The sequence below is a fragment of the Exophiala viscosa genome (genome assembly GCF_022695815.1).
Source record: "Exophiala viscosa unplaced genomic scaffold EDD37scaffold_8, whole genome shotgun sequence".
Classification (NCBI taxonomy): domain Eukaryota; kingdom Fungi; phylum Ascomycota; class Eurotiomycetes; order Chaetothyriales; family Herpotrichiellaceae; genus Exophiala; species Exophiala viscosa.
The window spans coordinates 405,474-426,749 of record NW_026944360.1 but is presented as its reverse complement, the minus strand read 5'-3'; the positions used below and the strand labels follow the sequence as shown (position 1 = coordinate 426,749).

Sequence of the window (21,276 nt, the reverse complement as noted above, 5' to 3'; positions counted from 1 at the left end):
CTTGGTTTCAACCGATGGCGCGGTCCTGTCCCGACACGGGACCATGAGACCATGGGAATTCCCCATCCACACCTCCTTCGATGGCCACAGGCAGGATATGGCGCCAGCAGAAAAGGCGCGCCTCAAACGGGAGTCCTCTCCTTGCGTGGGGAAATCCAGCCCTGCGTCTTCGGTGGGTAACGCGTTATGTCTGCCAACGTGTCGATACCTGGGGTTCCCTAACCCAGTCTCCGGGGTGGTAGCCGAATGATTATGTGTGATTCACAAAGGAGAAAGAGGTACTGTAGCCAAGGAGACGAGGACGGCTGCGTATGCGGCTATCTAAGGAGTTGACGACATGTTGATGCCATATTATACTAATATTCCCAGATAGACCGGTATGTACGCGCTGGTGTTTAACGAATGTACAATTTATTTTATCTTCAGACTTCCATAGTGGCATGTCGTATTCCATACGACATGGGTAAAGTCTGTCAGCCTTTCGCAAGCCCGTCCATGTATGACATATCGTGGATGGTATGTATGAACATCATAGTATGTGGCAAACCTAGCTGATCTACTGCATGCTATCCCTAGCCTATATTAAATACCCATCCCAACACCAAGGTCACAATCTCCCGCCACTCCTCCTTTCTTCAGTCTACTACAACCTCGACCCATGAATGATCTTCATATCCACAACCAATTCCCGCCCACCATCATTAATCACCAACACCCTCACACTACCCCTGCCATCCGAGAAAGCCCGATCAATCCGCTTGAACAACCCACCCTGATCAACGACAGAAAGTCCCTGCTTGACGTCTCCGGTCTCGGTCATCGCGACAATCAGCCCATCGTCACGAATGTCAAGGACACGATACTGCTTGAACACGGGGCCCAACATGGTCTGCACAACGACACTAGGCGCCGGGTTACTCACGAACGATGACTCTTCGTGTAATTGTCTCGTGAACAAGTCGACGCCCAGGTACCGATACTGTCCTGTCTGCGAGCTCATACTGATACGAATGACTTGTGATGGACGGCCTTGCAACAACAAGATGTCCCCAACGCGGATGAAGTGACATTGAATCGGGACACCTTTGCCGCCGAAGCGAGGTTCCACGAAACGTACTTGTTCGCGTGTGTGCCCGCCGGGCCCAGCTTCGCGGTCGTGGATGACGACTTCATCGCGCTCAATGACTCGGTCTGTGTGGTGGTGCCCGCCGGAAAGGGGGTGGAGGATGCGGTCGGCGGCGCGCTCGACGCCGCGGCGGAAACTGTGGTATTGGCCTTCGTCGTCGTAGTAGCCCATTTTGTTGCTGGAGTTGGCAACGTCAACGTCAGTGACTTTGATTTCTTCTTTGCTAACGCTGACGTTGATGTCGGCGTCTGCGGCTGCGGTGGGACGGCGACGTTCGTATTCGTCGATGCCTACGTCGTAGGTTGGGTTGGTGCGGCGGCGGTAGTCGCGCTCTGTGATGTCGAGTTGGGATTCAGCGGCGACTTCAATGTGGTCTCGTGTTTCGCGGCGGTCGATGTTGATGTCCGCGGAGTATTCGGCGGGGCCGCGGTACCTGTCACGATAATGTCAGTTTATCACCGTAGTTGTAAATGTTCCGGAGCACGGAACTGGGTCGGGTCAAAGCGTTTCTGGGGTGGAAGTGCACGGATGGGGGTTTGACAGGGTACGTACTTTTCACGAGTGAGTTCTACTTCTGGGTGTCCGTGTCGATGGTCTCGGTCACGCTCTTCGTAGATGCGGATGTCTTCGCGTCCACGTTCGGTGTGTCGTCCTGGTGTGCGACTGCGTATGTCGACTTCTTCCCTGGCGAATCGAGTATCTTCCCGTCCGCGTTGCTGAGTTGCTGGGCCTGCTGCCGAGACTTCTCCTTGTACCCGAGTGACTGTTGTGGTGCTTGCCTCCTGAGATTCGGAGGTAGCGTTGTTTCGGTACGTAGACGGGAAGACACTGATCGGGATGGGGACTCGGGCGTCAAAGTCCAGATTGACGGTGAGATCGACTCTCTTTTACCTTGCGGCAGTCGAGAGTCAGTTTGTTGTAGGTGGTTTTAGGGGGGTTTTGGGGGTGTGATAGGTAGCACAGAAGAATGCAACGCTGAGCAATCAAGCAGAAAGGAGCAAAGCAGGATGCGAGATGCAAGATGCTGGTGTGTGGTTGTAAAGTGGTTGTGGGTGCGGGTGGTGGTGGTCTGTGTGAGAACAGAAGATGGGGAGGAGAAAGAGGAAGGAAGAAAAGCATGGGCCAGGAGAAGAAGAGGTCCGTGGTTATAAAAAGCCAGGGGGTTTCTTCGTTGGCTTTCTCACAGCACATGTAACGCCAATGTCAGTAGGAAGAAAATGTATGGGGAATAAACAAATAGACTCGGAGATGTTGCTGGAGTGATACTCACCAAACTAATCCACTTGCGGTCAAGATCAATTCAATTGTTTCGGAGAGTCTTTTTGTATCCGTTCGCTGCCGATGCTCAGATTATTCACAAACTCATTACACAGCTCAAACAATGATCGTCACAGTGAGAAGCAGATGAGAAAGCCGAGAACTTGTGTAGGCTACCATGACTCTGGTAATGTTGCCGAAGATATTACACATTACACAGCAGACAGCAGACAGCAGTTAGCATACCTATCCTCTCAAGCTGCGACCTTCCTTTCATCTGTGCATAGTACAACGCCCAAAACGGCCACCCGTCGTACACCTATTGGTCCAAATAGGCCTTCGGCCTGAAACTCAGCGCGGCCAGTCTGGTGGAAGTCCAATGTGAGACAGACATCCTTGACCCGGGATCTTTGGGTAGCGAAGTGGCCTTACAGCTTGCTGCATCTCGCATGCAAACGTGTCCATCTCTTCACACACCGAGACAGGAGCTTAGAGTTGGGTACAGATGGAGGTCCAAGAGAGAACGCGTGGATATGCACGACTATGTTGTATGCATGTTTCAGCTGGCTTGGGATTCGTGTTCGTGTATACTTACATTGGCGTGCGGCTTACCTGCAGCGCAGGACACCACCAACACCACAGATCCGTGTACAAGGATATATCTACATGTTTGCCAGCCTTGAGCATCTTTCTTTAGTCTACACTCAATGTATGCACGGACACTTCTGCAGAAACTCCTTCACACCATGTGAACTTTTGATTTCATGACATTTCCCTTTTATTGAAGAGCTTCCACTGGCCTTCCAGCTGATGATTTGGTGAACTCATCCTCTCGAAAAAGCTCGATTGGATAAGCAGTGTCAATGGTTTGTCTATCTTGACCAACGCCTCGTAGCAGTGAACCATCAATCCAATGCTATTCCATCGTCCCGCTCATCAAATCAAATCAATTCCTATTCATCATCTCGCATTTCCAGAAGCAATATGCTGCGCCATCGCTATGCTTTTTAATCCCACATTGGTCTTCATGCACCATGCACGCGACGACCTAATCAGTGTCTCTGCACGCAATTCCACTCATACTGCAATCATGATTAGCTGGGTCTCTCAACAGTGTCAGGCAACTCACCACTCTCCCGTCCTCATCCCCGGTGTAGACGGCCTGTGGCATGGGAAGAATGCAACTGATCGCAGCACTGACATTTGCTCCGTCGTCCCGACTGCCGTCAGCATGATTGAGCTGTCGAATGAGCTCGAGTTCAAACCGTCCTCCACGAATGACTTTGCTCCAGATACGGACCTGTCCTCTCTTGTGGCCGGTAAAGATCAGATCTTGTTCCAGCCACTCGTTGCCGGCTCCTTCATAGCACGCACACGACACAATACTCTCTCGTAGGCGATCTCCAGCATCTTGCCGCAAAAGTCGGTCTCCATTCAAACTGTACACACTGATTTCATGATCATGGCAAAGCACAATGTTGCCCGTCACATCGTTGATGGCGGCACAGGCTACAGGCAACTGATCATCTAGCTTGCGGTTGAACTCGCATCGATTCAGGTCCCACAGCATGATTTGGCCGTCTGTCGACGCCGACAACAGTGCATTGAATGACCGCGAGACCGCCAATACACTTACTGGTTTGCGATGTCCGAAAAGTGTCGCCCGAGGCTGGAGTTCAACGGTCTTGCCGGTCTCAACCACCGACCATACCGCAACTGTGCAATCCGTCCCTGCCGTTACCAAGGTTTTGGAGTCTGTAAATATGGCGCACGACAACTGACCAATGTGCAAATGCTCAAATAGGCCGATCTGCTTTCTGCCTTCTGCCGTGTAGAACCGCACACTGTTGTCCGAGAAGCCCCATTCCATGTACATGTCGAATTCGGGCAGTATGTTGAGTCGAAACGCTCCAGAGCACATGAGTCGGTCCCACTTCCATGAGTAACTCATAGATGCAACCTTTTCTCCCATTTCTAAAAGCGTCGATGGAACTCGTGTCAATGACTCGGCAGCAGTGTCCAAACGTTTGTATCGATGTCGGATGTGATCCCGTGCTGGATGTGGCCTATTGAAGACTTGATACGGTGTTTGTCCGAAATTGTGGATGACACCGATCGTTGCCAGCCGCTCTCGAGGATCGGTGATGGAATCAAGATCCCGTGCACCTTGATAGGAGAGGTAATGAAAGACATTCACCGCTTCCACAGCGGCCTCGCCTTTCTGCTTGCTCCCAAAGATCAAGTCAATCCACTTGTGTAGGTTGCGACTCACATGGGGACTTTCCAAAGCCTCACGTTGTTTGGCTATAAAGATTCGAGGATCTCCTTTGGCCCAAGGTGGAAGCTCAACATTCCCAATCGACTTGGAAGAGTTTTGCCTGGTCCCAAAATCGAAATTGTTCACATTGGTCAAAAATTCGGGCAGATAATAGAACTCGGGAGTAAGTTCACGCACATCCGTTGGGATCAACCGTGATGCCGACTTCCAGGCACCCTCGATGGAAAAGAACATGCGATCCGGATGATCGAATGTACCACCCTGCAGCAAGAGATAAGATTTGACGAAAGGTTGTAGGCGGATCAAATACGAAGTCACAATCATGGCTGATGAGTAGTGAGTTCCGTAATGGAAAGCCGGCGTATTGCTGTCGCCCATTTCTGCCAGCGCTTCGTATCTTTCGCGAAATTGTCTTTCTCGCTCCATTGTTTGACAGCCCATGGGTTTAGATAGGTCACGGAAGGATCTTGGATCCGTCAGATCAAGCTCTTCACTGGTGTAGTCCGCAATGACCCATGGAAAGACGGGATACTGTGTCAGATCATTGTATGTTCTTCCAGCCATGGTGTTGATGAGCATCAAGTAGTGGAAATTGGACATTTCTCCTTTTTGCCATTTACGCGTGGCAGCGAGAGAGCTCGATTGTTGGCCAAAAACGTTGGCAAATTTCGAGCCCAACGTTTGTGGCTCGTCGTCGACACTCTTCAAGGTTTCATATCGCCAGGCTGTTTCCGGATGAGCCGCGCTCAGTGCAGCTGGTGAAGGCGCTCTGGCCGTAATCAGGCCGTGCAACTCATTCCGACTTTGTGGTGAAATCACGGTCAGGAGATAGCTTCTTCCATCACTGAAGAACATTTCAATGGCCACATCGCGGAAGAGAAAGCGACGTTTGGACACGCTGATGATTTCTGACCACTTCCAACTCCGTGTCCCGTGTTCGTCGCCACGTGCAATGGGCTTCCTGTCGACGACATCTCGACCAGATATCATCCGCACATAAGGATCACGTTCCTCTTCCGGTGCCTGCCAGACATTCACGATCTCGCCATCAACACGTTGAAAGAAATTGTCGAGAAGATAGATGTAGTCCTTGCCCAGAATGAGCAGACCTTCAACGGCCTCGAGCCCCAATACTCGCGAAATGTTGGCGACATGTTTGACTTGATCTCCCCGGTGGAGACTACGCATCACCTTCCGATTCTTGTCCTCGAAGTTGTCCATTTCGGCGTTGGGGTCTTCCACCAGTTCGAAACTTTCCTCTTCTTCGACAGCCTCACCCTCCTGAGGAGTACCGTTTTCATCACCTTGATCTTGGGTCTGCGTTTCGCCATCCGGTATTTGCGGAAATGGCTCGGTACCATTGTTTGCTTGCTCCGGTGTCGCGACCATGGGTGTAAGACCTCCCGGAGTGACGCCGATCGCCTCGGCCGTGGATAGCTTGGTGCTCCTGGTATCAAGACGGAGCTGCATCGTTTCTGATCCTTTTCGTTTCGGTTGCTGTTCGCTCTCTACTTTGCTGAAATCTTCGTGCAGTCGTATGCGCATCCGGTTGCGTCCTTCAGTTTGATCGAGTCGCCATTTCCGGTCTTTCTCGACGTAGAAGAGGCCCCCAGCTCTGCTAGTGTCTCTTTGCATCCGACTGAAGCTGGCTTCAGTATATACAAGGTCGTCTTGCTGATCTTGTAGCAGTCTCTGATTCTTGAGATACTCCGAAGTGTAGATATTTGCCGTCCAATTCTCAAATGCAAGTTCATGTCTCCGAACTAGTTCGTCGTGGTCCTCCTCTTCTTGTGCCCATTGTTTGACTCTTTCTCGTCGTCGAGATATTCTCATGCGTCCATTTTCTTCTGTTCGTTTATTCTCGCTCGCAACGAATGTATCCCACTGCCTAGAAAGTGTGTCAAAGAACAAAGAGTCCAATCCATCTCTGTGCTCGTCGACCCAATAGAGGAATGTCTCGTTGTCAAGCTCAACCACTTTGGCAAAGCTCGCGGCCAGACCTTTCTGCTCGGTGGTATCTGTGTACCCGAAGATGGCGGCCGCTTCATCCGGTTTCTGTACAAGTATGATCCTCCACAAATTCGCTGCCGTCTGCCGCACGCCGTCACTTGACGAGATCAGGTTCGCATAGAGCAAGTAACAAACGAGTTGCAAATGGACAGACTGGGTTTCCTCGGCGGATAGTAGGACCGTTTGCCAGTAAGTGAGCTTCTCAAGGAACGGCAATGCTTCGTCGTCTTGGATTGAAGACAAGCTCAGGAGCACTGTGCGAAACACTACAGCCCTAATGACGGTGACCGTTTGCGCACAGAGACGTACGCTCTTCAATTTGGCAATGTCCGGGCGTTGCAGATACTCTAGGATAGACCCTGATAGATCCAGCACAGAATCTGCGCCACCGATGAACCAACCTTCGAACAGAGCCTCCTCTAAATGGGTGAATAATCTTGCCAGGTTGAGAAGCACTCTTGGTTCGGTCAGGACCTTTTGATCCAGGGCTAATTGGTTCGATAGCTGTGAAAGTGTATTGCGCAAGATCCAAGTCTCGAAGTAGGTCTGGTGTTCGATGAACCCCGGCGGAGTTTTCAAGAACAAGCCAAGTCCGGGAAAATCCTTCCTCACGAGTATCTGATCCATGAAGATGGATATGACGATTTCCAGCAAGTTCTGTACGATTGAATGGCCTTCATTGAGATCGGGCATTTTGCCAACAGCAGAGCTCGATCCGGCCACCTGAGACAGCTTCGACCCATTTCCGTTCTGATGAGCGTGCTCTCGCGTTACCAGTACATAGGACGAGCCTCGCCGCAGTGTCTTGCCTCTAGTAGCTGTGGAGGGTGCTTCGGCCTCAGCAATGCGAATGATAGGCGATGTGGTCGAAAGAGGATGGAGGACAACATCTGCACCTTCGAACGAGAGCGTCGAATCCCGAGCGTCCAATTCTGTCCTCGCTTCAACAATGTCGGAGCCAACAACCACGGGGAAGAGGACGGCGAGGAGTTGTTGGACATACATCGAAGTGGCTGCGAAATCTCGAAACTTGCGGGACCTCGCATGGAGATCTGCCAGAAAGTGGACAACGGTATCGAATGTCTCGACATGTTGACTCGTGACAATAGTTAACAGCGGGTTCGGTGGAGCCATCGTTGACATGGAGAGTCTTTGCGGAGGCTGGTTACTTTCTTCCATGGGAGGTGCAAGTTTCGAGTTGGCCTGATAATGCCTCGACGATACTATAGTCTTCAGACCGCTTTGTAGCATGCCCATGATGACCTCGAGAATTTCTGGATGCACAACCGACAACTCCTTTTTGCCTGCAAAGATATCGACGAATCCGAAGAGGTCAAAATTCCTGTCCAGGTCAAGGTTGCACACGTCCAGATCAAACAGTATGGCAAAGCATATAGGCCACAAAGCGGGGAGATGCCACCATCGTTTCAGACGATGTGCCATGATCGTGAAACCAGAGCTTTTAGACGTGTCTTTGAATTTTTTGACATAACTGTCTCCATGGACAACCAGTAGTCTTGCGAGTATCTTCATGGACAGAACCACAACTTCAGGAGATGTCTCTGAAAGCAGATAAAGGAGCCACTTGTTGGTAACCGTCTTCGCAAACTTCTTGATCATGGTGTCGTCGTCTTTGCGGCACAATAACTCCGCACACAAGCGAAGCATTTCCACGCCAATTTCGAAATGTGTTAACATTGGGGTTGTTTCATCTTTTGTGCTGTGAGAAGAACCTGCGGATGAACTTCGCTGTCGTCCTTCTCGTCGAGTTGGTTTCCGAAGCTGGAGGCCAATGTTACGCTTGTTTACCGAGAAGGTTACAAACAGCGCAAGCGATCGCAGTGTCTCGGCAGATAGAGATTGAGGCAGAAGAATTCTGAAGGCAGCCATATATGTTGGCATGATGGCTTTAGAGACCGGCTCTGACTTCAAAGCTTCCATGAGTCGTTTCAAGACTCTCATTCTTGAAAGGCGTTTCAAGTTGAAACGCCTGTGTTCACTTTGCTCGGCAAGTACCATGAACTGCTCGAAGTAGAGTTGCTGGACTGGAAGTGGGCCACACCTCCATGTACTGCTGTCGGCCACCAAGACCTTGTAGGCAAGAGGATTGTTGATGACAGATTTTGTCGGATTCTCGAAGTCATAACCAGTGAAGGATAGAATGGATCTCAAGACCTTGAGAGTCAGCGCGTTCCTATCGAGCCGAGGAGTTGGGATGGCGAAACCGTTCTTTCCGCCTTCTCCATTGCTTTGTGTTGGGGCAAGCAGTTTGTCTCTCAGGAGCATCGCTAGAATAGCGTACCCGCCATCCCTTTCCATAACCTCGCTATTTCTCCAGCTGTGGCAGACAGTCTCAAGCAGAATGTCGACCGCCAGCGTGACTTCATCCGTTGTTCGAGCACGTTGTATCAGCCCAAGGCCTATTGCACCACAACCCCCCAGACGCCAACTAGCATCATCCAAGGAATGCGGTACCGCCGCAGTAGGATCTCCCATGAGCAGAAGAACGCCACGAGCTTGGGTCAGTGCATCATTGATTGCAGGAACTGCGCCATTAACCGCAACAGCATTGGTTCCTGAACGTGTATAGGCAAAAAGGTTTTTCGCTGCCAGCTTTGATAGCGATTTTACCAATTGAGTCTCATCAATGTTGTTTCTATCGTCGTTGTCGAGAATGCCAGCAGGAGAAATATTCACCAGGATCTTATCCTCACTAACAAGGTTACTAGCCTTATGCCGAATTGCTAAGATGAGTTCTGAATGATCCTCTTTCCCGGGATGTAAAGTCTCGTTTCTCAGATTCAACGCGGCAGAAGCTTGGTACGTTTGAAATGAACCAAGGCAGTCTTGAAAATTCCCATGATACTTTGGACCCAGGTGATAGAAGACAGCCACAAGGTCGTCGCTGATTGTGTCTTGAAACAAAATCGCTGAGCCTAACGACCATTTTGACCTACAAACTGTGCCTGTGGCATTGGGCGCCAGATCTTGAGGGGTGCCAAAGAAAGCCTGGACTTTTGGCGTACTTTCTCCATGTTCAGTAGAGGGGACTGAAGGATAATTGGCCTTTTGTTGTTCTAGGAATTCACCATCGACGAAGAGGAAAGCCTTCGAGGATGATGTCGTTCTCGGCCGCTTGTGTACTACACAGATATGGTACCAGCGGTCTGGTTCAAATCGTACCGACTTGAATCTGATGCTAGGTCTGCTCCCTTTGATTGCGGTCTGCAGAATTAGCTGGTGTGTGTCTTTTTCGAGATAAGCCAAGATGAAGCAACTCTGGCTCCTATCGAAGGCACCAAAGAGGGTGGTATGTGCTTGGCTATCAAAGGAATCGAACCGAGCCCAAAGACTCAAAGTGTAACCAGCCGTATCAAGGGGCGGAAAAGGTCTGCCAAGCGTGGCCAATTCGGCGGAAGCATGGCCTTGTTGAGATAGATCGAACTGGATGCTGGATGGTTGTCGCGAGGCTCGGATTGCCTCAAGAAGAAAGGCCGCAGCATCGTGGGACACGATAGCCTGTTTATACAGGTAGTGTGCGTCCTCCAAGCTTGATACACCTTCCTGGCACAGAACAAGTGCGGCTTCTTTGAACAACGTCCGCTCAATGGGTGAAAGTCGTTCTTCAAACACTAGTCGCAAGATCGCAGTGAGAGCTCCAGCCGTGTGGGCAGCGACAATGTTGTGCCTTGATATAGAAAGGGCCTCCTTGAAACTAATTGGCATCCCCAGTCGAACGAGTCGTTGTGGGATGCTTGCTACCTTGATGCCAACACTCCAAACAGCAAGGATGACGGTAAGCATATCGGGTAATGCGATGTCATCCACACTGGCCAAAGACTTCGTGATTGCGGCACGGACAGCCTTGACTGACGCGTCCGACAAGGGCTTAGCATCTTCCCCTGGTGCAGACCGCTGGGCGGAAGAGTAGATATCGTCCATTACCTCTACTCCCGCTGCTGTTGCGAACAGCACACCAAAGAATTGTTCGACATAGAGCTCGGTTGCCCCTTGACATGACAGGACTGTGAGGATCTGCTCGAAGGTGCATTGCAGAGATTGCCAGCCACCGCCGTCCACCTTTGTTCTGAAGTATCTTTGATTCCCATCGTGACCCTCCAATGCAGCACCCAGGACGGCGGACCATTGTGAAAGAATCTGGAAAAAGGTCTTCACGTTGGCTGGAGAGGTGTTGTCGGCCCCATAGCTGTCGACCAGCGACCGCAGTAGTCGAAGAAGCGCTTGCAAGCCGCCTGCCCTTCTAAAGCCACTTTTCGTGCCGTGCAGTTCACTGTCGTCCTTCAAAAAGTGCCGTAGTTGTTGCAGGATTGCCGATTCCTCAAGGCTACTTTGGAGCGTCTCCAAGGATGTACGATCAAGGTTGTCGAGACTCTTTACCAGCTCGGTAATCTCTTTGTCTTCCGGACGGACTATGTCGGCGGTCGAGACAGAACGCCCGCGTGTCTGTACAGTGAGGCCCGTCATGTTCTACCCACCTCTTATCTGGCCGCGACACCGCCGTTCGTGTTTGACCGCTCCGCATGAGGACCGCTAGGAAGGGAACGCTTCGAGGTAGACTCTCAGGACGGCAGAACCAATATCTGGTTCATCGGGCGTATTGATATTTAAACGAGCATGTACACTCGATCTCTTGTGGCCGATGTCGCTGGGAATATTCAGGTCACAATGAATGCACTTTTGGTATACTGCAACAACGAAATGACGGGAGAGTGAGTGCACAACTGAATAACTCGCTCGACCTCCTTTTCGAATATGAATCAATGTGTACAAGTTTCTACTCTGAAATTGTTCGCTGATGTGCTGCACAATACACGGTATCCAAGAACTGCGCTTCAGCGGAGTTTACTGCCACAGACTGCGGTGGCCGAGATGACGTCTCAGCGCACAAGGGCTGACTGCGCAACAGCAGCAGCACAGAGCATGTTTCAGTCGACGTGGCCCCCAAAGGTCCTTATCACAAGTGTACATCTCGTCTCACTACAGACAGATGGGTGTGTCGTGTGCAGTGTTGAGTGACTCTTATGCTCTTATCTATCAATATGGAGTTCCTCGGGCAATACTTAGTACCTAGGTAAATATGTGGCTGGTGCTGTGGTCGCTATCGTCGTCATTGATTGCTGGATGGGCTGCTAATAGGGATAGCCGTGAAATAGCTTGGAATATTTGGCTTTATCGAGGCTGTTTCCGGGGTTGCAGGGTCATGTGCTGGCCGGGCTGCAGGCGCAGGCGAGGTGGGGGGTTTCCGTTCTTGGAAGTCACATCATCTGCGCTCGGGTATGGCTCATGCTCATGCGCCGTCTCTCCAACCAGTCCATCAGCAGGCTGCCATCTAACGTTTACGTCTCGGCGCCTTCGTCCGTATCTATCTCCAAGCGATAACCCATCTCCCTCTCTTCCATTACTCTTTATCACTCCGTCTCATCCATCCATCCATCTTGTTGTCCTTTCCTCCATCGTATCTCTTGTTCACGCTTTGCTTGTCAAGGCTGATCAGAGCTTCCTTTCCTCCTCGACCGCCGTCTTCTCTCTGACCATCGCAACCGTCTTATACAGCTTATCAGGATGAAGTTCCTCGGTCTTGCTGTCCTCCCTCTCGTAGCGGCAGGTCCGCTCCTCATCGACACCATTCACAAGAATGCAGCTCCTATCATCTCCTCCTCCAACGCAAAGGAGATCCCCAACTCCTACATGGTGGTCTTCAAGAAGCACCTCACCGAGCTAGATGCTGCTGCTCACCACTCCTGGGTTCAGGATGCCCATTTGTCACAAGAGACACGCAAGCAAGAGCTACGGAAACGCAGCCAGACTGCTTTCTCTGATGATACTGTCTTCGAGGGCTTGAGACACGTCTACAATATCCCTGGCGGATTCTTGGGATACGCTGGTCACTTCGATGAAGATGTCATCGAGCTTGTCCGCAGGCACCCAGATGTGAGTCCATCCATGTTTCATCACCTTTCATCCACGAGATAAGCCGTCATCACAAGCCTGATGGCCTGACGAGCCTCTCCACACCTGTAACCTGCCTCAATACCACTCGTTGCCAGTTATCGCTGCTTATCTAGACCGAACTCATGCTCACGTGCTCTATTGCAGGTCGAATACATCGAGCGTGACTCCGAGGTCCACACCCTTAAGGAGGTTCCCTCCCTCGAGAAGAACGCTCCTTGGGGTCTGGCCCGTATCTCTCATCGTGATGCCTTGAGCTTCGGTAACTTCAACAAATACCTCTACACTAACGATGGTGGTGAGGGTGTTGACGCCTACGTCATTGACACTGGCACCAACATTGAACACGTTGACTTCGAAGGCCGTGCCAACTGGGGCAAGACCATTCCTCAAGGTGATGAAGATGTCGATGGTAATGGCCATGGCACTCATTGCTCCGGCACAGTCGCTGGCAAGAAGTTTGGTGTCGCGAAGAAGGCCAACGTCTATGCCGTTAAGGTCTTGAGGTCCAACGGCTCCGGCACTATGAGTGACGTCGTCAAAGGTGTTGAGTGGGCTGCGACAGCACACAGCGAATCAGTCAGTGCCGCAAAGAAGGGAAAGAAGAAGGGTTTCAAGGGCAGCGTTGCCAACATGAGCTTGGGTGGTGGCAAGTCTAGAATCCTGGACCTCGCCGTTAACGCTGCCGTTGATGCTGGTCTCCACTTCGCTGTTGCTGCTGGCAATGACAACGCCGACGCTTGCAACTACTCTCCCGCTGCCGCCGAGAAGGCTGTCACTGTTGGTGCCTCGACCTTGGCCGACGAACGTGCCTACTTCTCCAACTACGGCACCTGCACTGACATCTTTGCTCCTGGCTACAATGTGCTCTCTGCCTGGATCGGAAGCAAGTATGCTACTAACAGCATTTCCGGTACCTCGATGGCATCGCCCCACATCTGCGGTCTTCTTGCCTACTTCTTGTCTCTTCAACCCGCCAGCGACTCAGCTTACGCTGTGGCTGAGATCACTCCCAAGCAAATGAAGGCCAACATGATCTCCGTTGCTACCGAGGGTGCTCTGACTAGCATTCCAGACGACACCGTCAACCTTCTTGCCTGGAACGGTGGTGGCAAGTCCAACTACTCTGAGATCATCAACGATGGTGGCTATACCCTCAACAAGGGTTTTTCGACTGAGGAGTACATCCACGAGAAGGCGCACGAGCTCAAGGCTGAGCTCAAGCGTGTTGCCGCCGAGCTTGAAGCCCTCATTGAGAAGGCTTAAGGGGTTCTCATCTAGCGTGTCAACGAGCCACGCACATTTGATATGGCTATTTTCCAGCCATAGGGGTTGGGTCGCATTGTTTCAGGGGCAGAGGGAGTCATCCTGTATTGGTGTGGGCTGCATGGCTTAGGACTTGACGGCTATTGTTATAGGCCGGCGTAGTGATCTCATAGTATCCGACCTAGAAGGTCTTATTACTCACATACAACCGTCTCAATGAACTCATTAGAAAAACAAAATCCGGGTCTTCGTTGCTTTCCCCCTGTACTGATCAAGCGCACATTTGACGAAACCGGTTGCAGCCAGCATCAAATAAACCATTGCCATAATACAAACACACTGCTGCCTTGTAGGCTGCCAGGTAGTTGCGTCTCATACGTAAAGACGTGGGTCACTGGGCGTTTGAATGAGGCGACGGTGATCTTCTGGGAGAGCCGGAACCCTCGAGTCCTCGACATGGTAAGGGCTAATAAATGTCCACTATGGGACTAATAACACTCAGCAAGAAGGACAATCATATACTCTTCCGTCTCCTCCTCCCTCTTCGTCGTCTCAACAAGCTCGACCTCTGGTCGCACTCTTCGCCCGACCCTTCACCGTCGTAAAACCCGGCAGGCATGACACCCTGCTTCCCAAGACCTTCCTGCTCCTCAAGAACATCCACATGTCTCACGACCCGTGTGTCAATCTCGTTCCTAAACACATAATCCGGATCGGGCTCTCTCCAGCCATACTTGACCCGCATATCAGGAAACACCTCCGAAATTTCGTCGCCCGAAAGCAAACACCCCTTCCCACCCAGCTTGTCGACCACAGGCCGGAGCAGTCGTGCCGTACTAAGACAACTCTCGTCGCGAATGATCGCCGTGTTTGACCATATAATCACACATATACTCGCGATCAGTTGGACAAAAGGCACCACTCCCAGAATCGTACCGGCCCATACCCACGCGACATTGACCGTCTGCGCAGTGATAGGGTACCAGCCCGTAACGTTGGTTCGGAGACCATTGTAATCGAGCGCAGCGACGGCCTCGATGCTAAATTCCATGACCCGCTGCGCGATGTCGTATGCTGATGCAGTCGCGTCGGGACTCCAGTATGACTCGCTAGTGTAGCGGACGTACTGGTAGAGGTCGCCGTCAGAGTAATTGAAGCCGGTCCAGCCTATGGCGCCAGCCATGATCATCGCCTGTTCGTCGGCCATTTGGAATGTTTCGGCCGTCCAGCCTGGATAGAGATATTGTTCGTACCCCTGGACTTGGGAGAGTGTGTTGGTGCAGGTGAAGAACCTTGGTTGGGGGATGGCGTCCCCATCAGCAGACTGTAGGGCCATGACTTGTGAGCAGCGCGGACCGCATGTCGAGTTCAAGACGCCGATATATGTCACTGCGCCGGGGCCTACGGGCGGGACGTCCAGGGTTGTACGTATGCCCTGATCGTCAAGGTACGTGACGAATTCGGCTGTGCCGTTGCCGCCGGCAAGCACCGTGTGCGACGTGCAGGTGCCATTAATTGTGATGGTACGCCGCGAGACGAAAGTGAGTTGGTTGTTCCGTATGTTTTGATCTTGGAACGCATAGGTATACGTATCCCAGTCTGCGCCGTTGCCGTAGACGGTCGGCGTGCCGGGTGTGCCGTACAGCCATGGGCCGGTCTGGCCTGGGGGAGGGCCTTGCACGAAGTTGTAGTCTTGGCCTTGGATGCCGAAGGAATTGGCGGAGCTCAGTTCGGCGTCGAATTTGGGCTCAGGCGTGCTCCAGATGTCGCGGATGTCTGTGAGATTCGCGACGCTGACATTGCCGAATTGTCGGCCGGGATAACGGGAGGTGTTGAGGTTGTAGGTCAGGCCGAGGAGTGCGACGAGGACTTGCAGACAGATGTTGATGAACAGCCATATGACGCAGAGACGCTGCGTGCGGTTGATCAGAAACCATGCCCGTCCCATGTTTCTGGATGCGCGGATAAGATGGAGTACTTTGCGCAGACTGTCGCATTGCATCAGAAGATCGAATTCCTCGAGGGATCGGTATTTCGACGCCAAAAGTCGCCATCTAAACATGCATGCGAATTCTCGCAGTGTGCTACTTAGGTTGTTGCCCAGGAATAATGAGAGGAGGACGATCAGGGCGTTGAACAGTTTGATTCGACTGACGGACATGGTGGGGAGTCTAGCGAAGCCTATGAGACAGCCGGCGAGCAGGGCGCAAAGAATTGTCGTGATTGACCAGTGGAACATTGTTTTCCAGAACAGTCGTCGTCGTTGACGGTCCGGTTTGTATTCGCGGACGGTCTGAGAGGGGACATCGGAGTGGTGTTTCGACACGGAATGGCGCCATGGTTGTCTTGAGCGTCCCACCTTGGGACTGGATAGGCGACTTGGGGTCTGTAAGAGTGTACTGCCCCAGGTGTAGGAGAAGGTGGGTGTGAAGTTACCTTCATTGATGGGTGATAAGGGCGACTTGGGGGTTGTATTGCCGGATTTCTCCATCATTGTCCTTGCGTTGTGTCCTGATGCATGATCCTAGGCAATCCGGTCATAGGCGAAGCGCTCGCATGGGATACGAACACCGCATGCGTGCGGTGTGCTGAATGATGCTTGTCAAATTGGACGGATAAAGAGGAGAAAATGTTGTGGCATGAGTTTGTCCTTCGAGGCGCTCGAGCCGCCACTGTGAAAGTCCGGCGGTCGCCATGGATGACGGTACGCACAGATGGTAAGTAACCTTAGACTTTGGTGAGAGTTTTCCTTGTACTCTGGTAGAAAGCAGAACGGTGGCTTGCGGTGGTCCGGGTCTCAGCTCTGCTCGATTTAGAAGATTGTGCCAATAGATTCGTCGATCTGAGCGTTCGAGACTCGTGTTGCTCCCCGAAGGGTGTGTGGAGTCTTGTATCTGTTAATGCAGCAATGTATTCCACATTATTTGGGCATGGCAAGCGACTATTCGCCAATAGGTGCAAAGTCGTGGAGGTATCTGGTTAAACTGGCGGGGGACAAGACTATACCTCGCATGGCCTGTGCTCCAAACAAACCCTTGTGTCTTCTGGTTTCCGAGAAATGAAAGTCGGTCACGCGCTCATGTCGACATCATGAAGACCCTAAAGCCTTTCGAATACATATAAACTTCCTCTATCATGTATTTGCACGAAATCTGGTCTGAAAAGGAGAAAATACCCAGTACTGCACCATGAACCGCGAACATGACCACCGCAGTCGATGCCATCATAGCCCAGACAGGAAAGTCGCTGAAAAGCAAAACGAGACGATCAGGGCCATTCCAATTGCCAATTACTTGCAGCAGCTCGCACCATTAGCATGACCGTTCGTCGCACCATTGGTAAGCACCGAGGCCTCGTTCTTGCTCGACGGCACGTCGATTGCAGGATTTTCGGTGAAGAAGTCGACCGGCTTGATGTGCAGCTGGTGGATTTCAACCGGCATAACAGGCCAATCCTCGACTCTCGGATTGTGAGTCAAGCCAAAGACGTTCCAGACTACCACATCTTCATCCTCAATGTGATCGTTTCGCTTGACCGCATCAGCCACGCCGCCGATCTCATTCTGGGATTGTAGTGTATAGCGACCCGCAGCAAAAAGCTCGCCATCTTGATGTTTCGTCACCCAGACGTGATGATGAGCGAACAGTGCTCGTTTCGATTGCACAGAGTCCGGATCAGCCAAAAGCAGCTGAGTGGCGGCTGGCGTGAACTTATAACCAACTGGTTTACCGCTGATGGGGTTGGTCTTGCTCTTGTTAATGATTTTGACAACACGATTGTGCATAGGCGCTGCGTCCAAGTGTTGACTTTGGTCAAGCACCTTCTGCCGAACTTCGTAGAAGTTGCCTTTGGGATTGGTTTCTTTGTTCATGGGTGCCCGATGTGATTCTTCAGCCAGTACTGTATTCTTGTACCCATCAATTGCAGGATCGATACGGACGCAGAAAATGTGTTGGTGATTTTGAGCCAGCGCACCAGGTGAGACAACATTGCCATAGGCGCTGGTCTTCCCAGGATCGATATTTACCACAGATACAATACCAGTGGCTCGAGTCTCGACGGTAATGCCTCCAGCCTGGTCAAACTTATAGGCAAAGACATATTCGTAATTGGCCAAAGTGATGATGAATTGGACGACGAGCTCGCGGGACCTTGTGACAACAGCGCGTCCCGTCCGCCAGTTCGTGTGTTTCCACCCGATGCCGTTGTCTTGTTCATGGAGGCAAATGACGTTCGGCGCCACCTTTGCACTACCATCTGGTCCAGTGTTGACGCCGTCGAAGTACTTGATCACGCCGAGACAGTCACAACCGAGAGAGAGGTTATTGGCAGCATTGCCAACTGATCCGTCTCCAAAGTCGAATGCTTGCTTTCTGGGAAACGGTCCGCGTGGATCGGCGTATGGTACAGTCATTTCGCTCATACTGAGTCGATACATGACGCTTCTTCCTGCGAAGTGGACGTCATGAATAGTAGCTCCTTCTCGGGGACTACGTCGTCTAAATTAGCAGAGCGATTGAGACGACTGGGAGGTAGGACTCACTTGAAACCCACTCTGAATCTCCAGTTCTGCCATTCAACAAGCTGTCCGTCGACCGTGAATGACGGGCCTTCCGCTTGTAGTACGTTCAAAGGTTTGAGATTCTTTCGTGTCCCATTCTCTAAAAGCTCGGGCACATATTCGGAGGAAACGCAGTGATCGATGATATTTTTCGCATGCGTTTTGGCATCCAGAGCGTCGCCTTTTCCACCCGTTGCAAGCCGGTCGATTCGTACGATTTCCCGCTTGTGGAAGTCCAAGACTGGTATGAACGGTAGAGGGTAGGCATAGAAATTGGAGTCCGGATTGCCAGATCGCGTGTCGCGCGCAAAACACAACCCTTGAAAGTAACGTCTGTTCTCTTCATCTGCAGACATGCCGCCATATGGCCAGGGTTCAACAATGATCTCAAATCCATCTGGAAGTGTGAACTCGACGCAGACGTCCTTGAACATCTTCGAGGACTTGCACACTTCGACAAGCACATCAAATTCGGCTCTGTAGGATTTTGTCAGTTGACGCTTTCAAGACAGGTAGCTTGCGATATACATTGTCAGTCCTGCATGCTGGTTCTCGTCCACCACGGCATGAGATGTTCGTTTCTTTTCGTCCAAATCGATCACAGATTCGTGGGAATGAGGGATCATGTCAGATTCGATGACATCGTATTGCACTAAGGCTGTTCTGTGAGGCCGCACTGCGTCTTGTCCGGCATGCTCGGCGGTGAGGAATTCAATGAATTGTCCCTTGGGCGGCTCCTCGAGGTAAATTTCGCGAAAGGTGAGGACAGCATCTGGGTGGAGGTCGGCGACGATGTCACGGGCAATGGTGGTCTCCTCGATCGAGAGGATATCTAAAGGGTGAGGTGTCATTGTGCTTCAACGGAGGGCGTTTGTTAAGTCGATAGATGTTGGTGGCTGGACACGATTGAGAAGGGATGGAAAAGAACAACGCTTTTATACCTTGTACATGCCACGAACGACATGGAGAGACTTTCCTAATATTCACAGCCAACCTTTTTCATCTTGTTTTCTTATCAGTAAGGGACACGCATGTCGACTGGATGGAGCCGGCCTGGACGTGCGAGAGATGCTCCAGCAGGTATATGCGCTCGAATAGAAACTTCGTCAAGGGCCCGAAGAAGACGTCGACAAGGATGAAGTCCGGCAATAGCTTCCCAAAAGGGCGGGGTCAACACACCGGGAAGGTGCTTGAGGTCGCGTTCTGGCGAGGGCTGTTGGTTTTGATAGTCATCTCCGGGTATGTCCATGATCGGACCTCCGAAAAGCACGGAGAAGTAACCCCAGGCCTTATCCTTCTTGATAATATGATACTGTGAATGAGTCAAAGCAGTCAAAGGGTAGAAAGAATGGCCCTTTTTCAAAGGCAAAAATTGAGGTCGGAGCGGTAATCTCGCTGATTGGCCGACTTCCCATGACTGCGGAATTTGTGCCTTTTCATCTCCGCCAACATCTTTTCCTTCTGCAGCTTCAACCACCGAACCATCCGTATCGTCCTCCTACATTGCTGGAATTATGTCCGCTCTGACTGGGGATTAGCACTGATGAGTCTCCTGCAGTGGACCTCTGCAATGCCTTCCTGATGCGGCTGTCGTTGACGTTGCTGTCCAAGCCACTCGCGAAGAGACCAGTCAATCATGATCGTCCAAAATGGCCGACCTCAAGGGCCAGATCCATAGTCGCCGAGTAACGAGGTCTCTTTGCTTCGACGAGATGTATACGTCGCAATCGTCCGTCCAGGGGCTGGTCAACATGAGGTTTGGATCCGTTCAAATATCAAGTAGACCCATCGGCGGCACTCCATGACTAGATGCTGTTTATGTTACGTTTCACAAGAACTGGAAATATCACAACATGAAAGACAATCAATCCTTGGAGTCTCCCAGCGGCCGGACGAGAATTCTCCATCTGGTCCCTTGGCTGCTTGTGCTTGTGCTTGATGGCCACCTGGGAAGCACTCTCATCCGTCGTCGCAGCTGCCTTGGTCACTTCTCAGAACATGGATTACCCGACCGTGGTGCTTGTTGGCTGGATCGTTTTCGGAGTGGCTTATTACTTTTTGTTTGGTCGCAAAGTGTGTACAGGGCCCGTGGTTGAGACTGAAGCAGCCGAGTTGAGCGTGGTTGGATCTCGTCCCGAGACAAAGCGAAATTGATGGACGCACTACGTGCATTCCTGAAGACCAATTCTGTTGTTGTGGCCACACACGAGGAATGTGTTGTCCAAGTGGCGCTGTGATAGTAGGTACACATGAGGTACACAGTCACACGGTGCCCAGCGCGCCTGGGGCACCTCCGAGGTGGATTTCCCCATGAGGTGTCACTTTGCCATCTCGGGACCGTGCCGGGAGGCGTTTGGGGCAAAGCTACAGTAGGAGCGACAGCCCATAAGCCACTGTAACCACCACAGCTTGTCTTTGCTCCTTGAGATGGATGGATTTATGGTATCGAGGCACAAACCCTGGTATCTTCCTAGAAACACCGCCAGGCCAGCATGCCGGGTGAATAGTCGTATCAATGATCCGTTTCATTACATTATGAATATACCATATTTATCTGAGGGACGGTGGATTGTGTGTCGCAGGCGATATTGGACCCCATAGCACCTTTGATGTAAAATCTCGGTTGGAGGCTCACTTTGGACCTTTGTGACCTTCTAGAAAGAGTGTTTTGCCAACGTGGACATTTCCTTATGGCTAGCCTGCGCCATCCGAGATGGATTTTCGAATTGTCAATCTTCAAGGATCACCCATGAAACAATCAACCCCGGATACTGATATTCGAGTTTGATTGACCCGTCAGAGCCATTA

At 51.5% G+C, this 21,276-nt stretch overlaps 5 protein-coding genes across 5 annotated transcripts; 1 reads left to right on the top strand and 4 right to left on the bottom strand.

The window, feature by feature from the left end:
- Nucleotides 1-643: 643 nt before the first annotated feature.
- EDD37DRAFT_610839 (woronin body major protein) lies at nt 644-2,317 on the bottom strand (the record flags this gene model as incomplete). The annotated part of the gene is made up of 3 exons (XM_062815246.1): nt 644-1,559; nt 1,679-1,908; nt 2,018-2,317. The coding sequence occupies 3 exons, from the start codon at nt 2,315-2,317 to the stop codon at nt 644-646; spliced, it is 1,446 nt and encodes a 481-aa protein (XP_062668302.1).
- A 933-nt stretch (nt 2,318-3,250) lies between these two features.
- Nucleotides 3,251-11,462, bottom strand: EDD37DRAFT_473276 (uncharacterized protein). Its single transcript, XM_062813128.1, has 2 exons — nt 3,513-11,462; nt 3,251-3,465 (listed from the first exon to the last, which is right to left on the bottom strand). Exons 1-2 carry the CDS (start codon nt 11,154-11,156, stop codon nt 3,436-3,438), a joined length of 7,674 nt encoding a protein of 2,557 aa, XP_062668301.1. The 5' UTR covers nt 11,157-11,462; the 3' UTR covers nt 3,251-3,435.
- Nucleotides 11,463-12,000: 538 nt separating this feature from the next.
- Nucleotides 12,001-14,147, top strand: EDD37DRAFT_634951 (cerevisin). Its single transcript, XM_062816886.1, has 2 exons — nt 12,001-12,623; nt 12,789-14,147. The coding sequence occupies exons 1-2, from the start codon at nt 12,255-12,257 to the stop codon at nt 13,905-13,907; spliced, it is 1,488 nt and encodes a 495-aa protein (XP_062668300.1). The 5' UTR covers nt 12,001-12,254; the 3' UTR covers nt 13,908-14,147.
- Nucleotides 14,148-16,778, bottom strand: EDD37DRAFT_634950 (uncharacterized protein). The gene has a single exon (XM_062816885.1). The coding sequence runs from the start codon at nt 16,399-16,401 to the stop codon at nt 14,422-14,424; it is 1,980 nt and encodes a 659-aa protein (XP_062668299.1). The 5' UTR covers nt 16,402-16,778; the 3' UTR covers nt 14,148-14,421.
- Nucleotides 16,779-16,810: 32 nt separating this feature from the next.
- On the bottom strand, nt 16,811-19,797 carry EDD37DRAFT_634948 (copper amine oxidase 1). The gene is made up of 3 exons (XM_062816884.1): nt 18,997-19,797; nt 18,451-18,945; nt 16,811-18,397 (listed from the first exon to the last, which is right to left on the bottom strand). Exons 1-3 carry the CDS (start codon nt 19,317-19,319, stop codon nt 17,197-17,199), a joined length of 2,019 nt encoding a protein of 672 aa, XP_062668298.1. The 5' UTR covers nt 19,320-19,797; the 3' UTR covers nt 16,811-17,196.
- Nucleotides 19,798-21,276: the final 1,479 nt, after the last annotated feature.

What these genes read in the sequence shown, in the direction of transcription:
- EDD37DRAFT_473276 (XM_062813128.1), bottom strand. Translation starts at nt 11,156, where the DNA reads ATGACGGGCCTCACTGTACAGACACGCGGGCGTTCTGTCTCGACCGCC. An exon ending in GGGATGAGGACGGGAGAGTG is followed by an intron (nt 3,466 to 3,512) that starts GTGAGTTGCCTG and finishes TCATGATTGCAG; the next exon opens with TATGAGTGGAATTGCGTGCA.
- EDD37DRAFT_634951 (XM_062816886.1), top strand. Translation starts at nt 12,255, where the DNA reads ATGAAGTTCCTCGGTCTTGCTGTCCTCCCTCTCGTAGCGGCAGGTCCG. An exon ending in TTGTCCGCAGGCACCCAGAT is followed by an intron (nt 12,624 to 12,788) that starts GTGAGTCCATCC and finishes GCTCTATTGCAG; the next exon opens with GTCGAATACATCGAGCGTGA.
- EDD37DRAFT_634950 (XM_062816885.1), bottom strand. Translation starts at nt 16,401, where the DNA reads ATGATGGAGAAATCCGGCAATACAACCCCCAAGTCGCCCTTATCACCC.
- EDD37DRAFT_634948 (XM_062816884.1), bottom strand. Translation starts at nt 19,319, where the DNA reads ATGACACCTCACCCTTTAGATATCCTCTCGATCGAGGAGACCACCATT. An exon ending in CAGCATGCAGGACTGACAAT is followed by an intron (nt 18,946 to 18,996) that starts GTATATCGCAAG and finishes AAAATCCTACAG; the next exon opens with AGCCGAATTTGATGTGCTTG. An exon ending in AGATTCAGAGTGGGTTTCAA is followed by an intron (nt 18,398 to 18,450) that starts GTGAGTCCTACC and finishes TAGACGACGTAG; the next exon opens with TCCCCGAGAAGGAGCTACTA.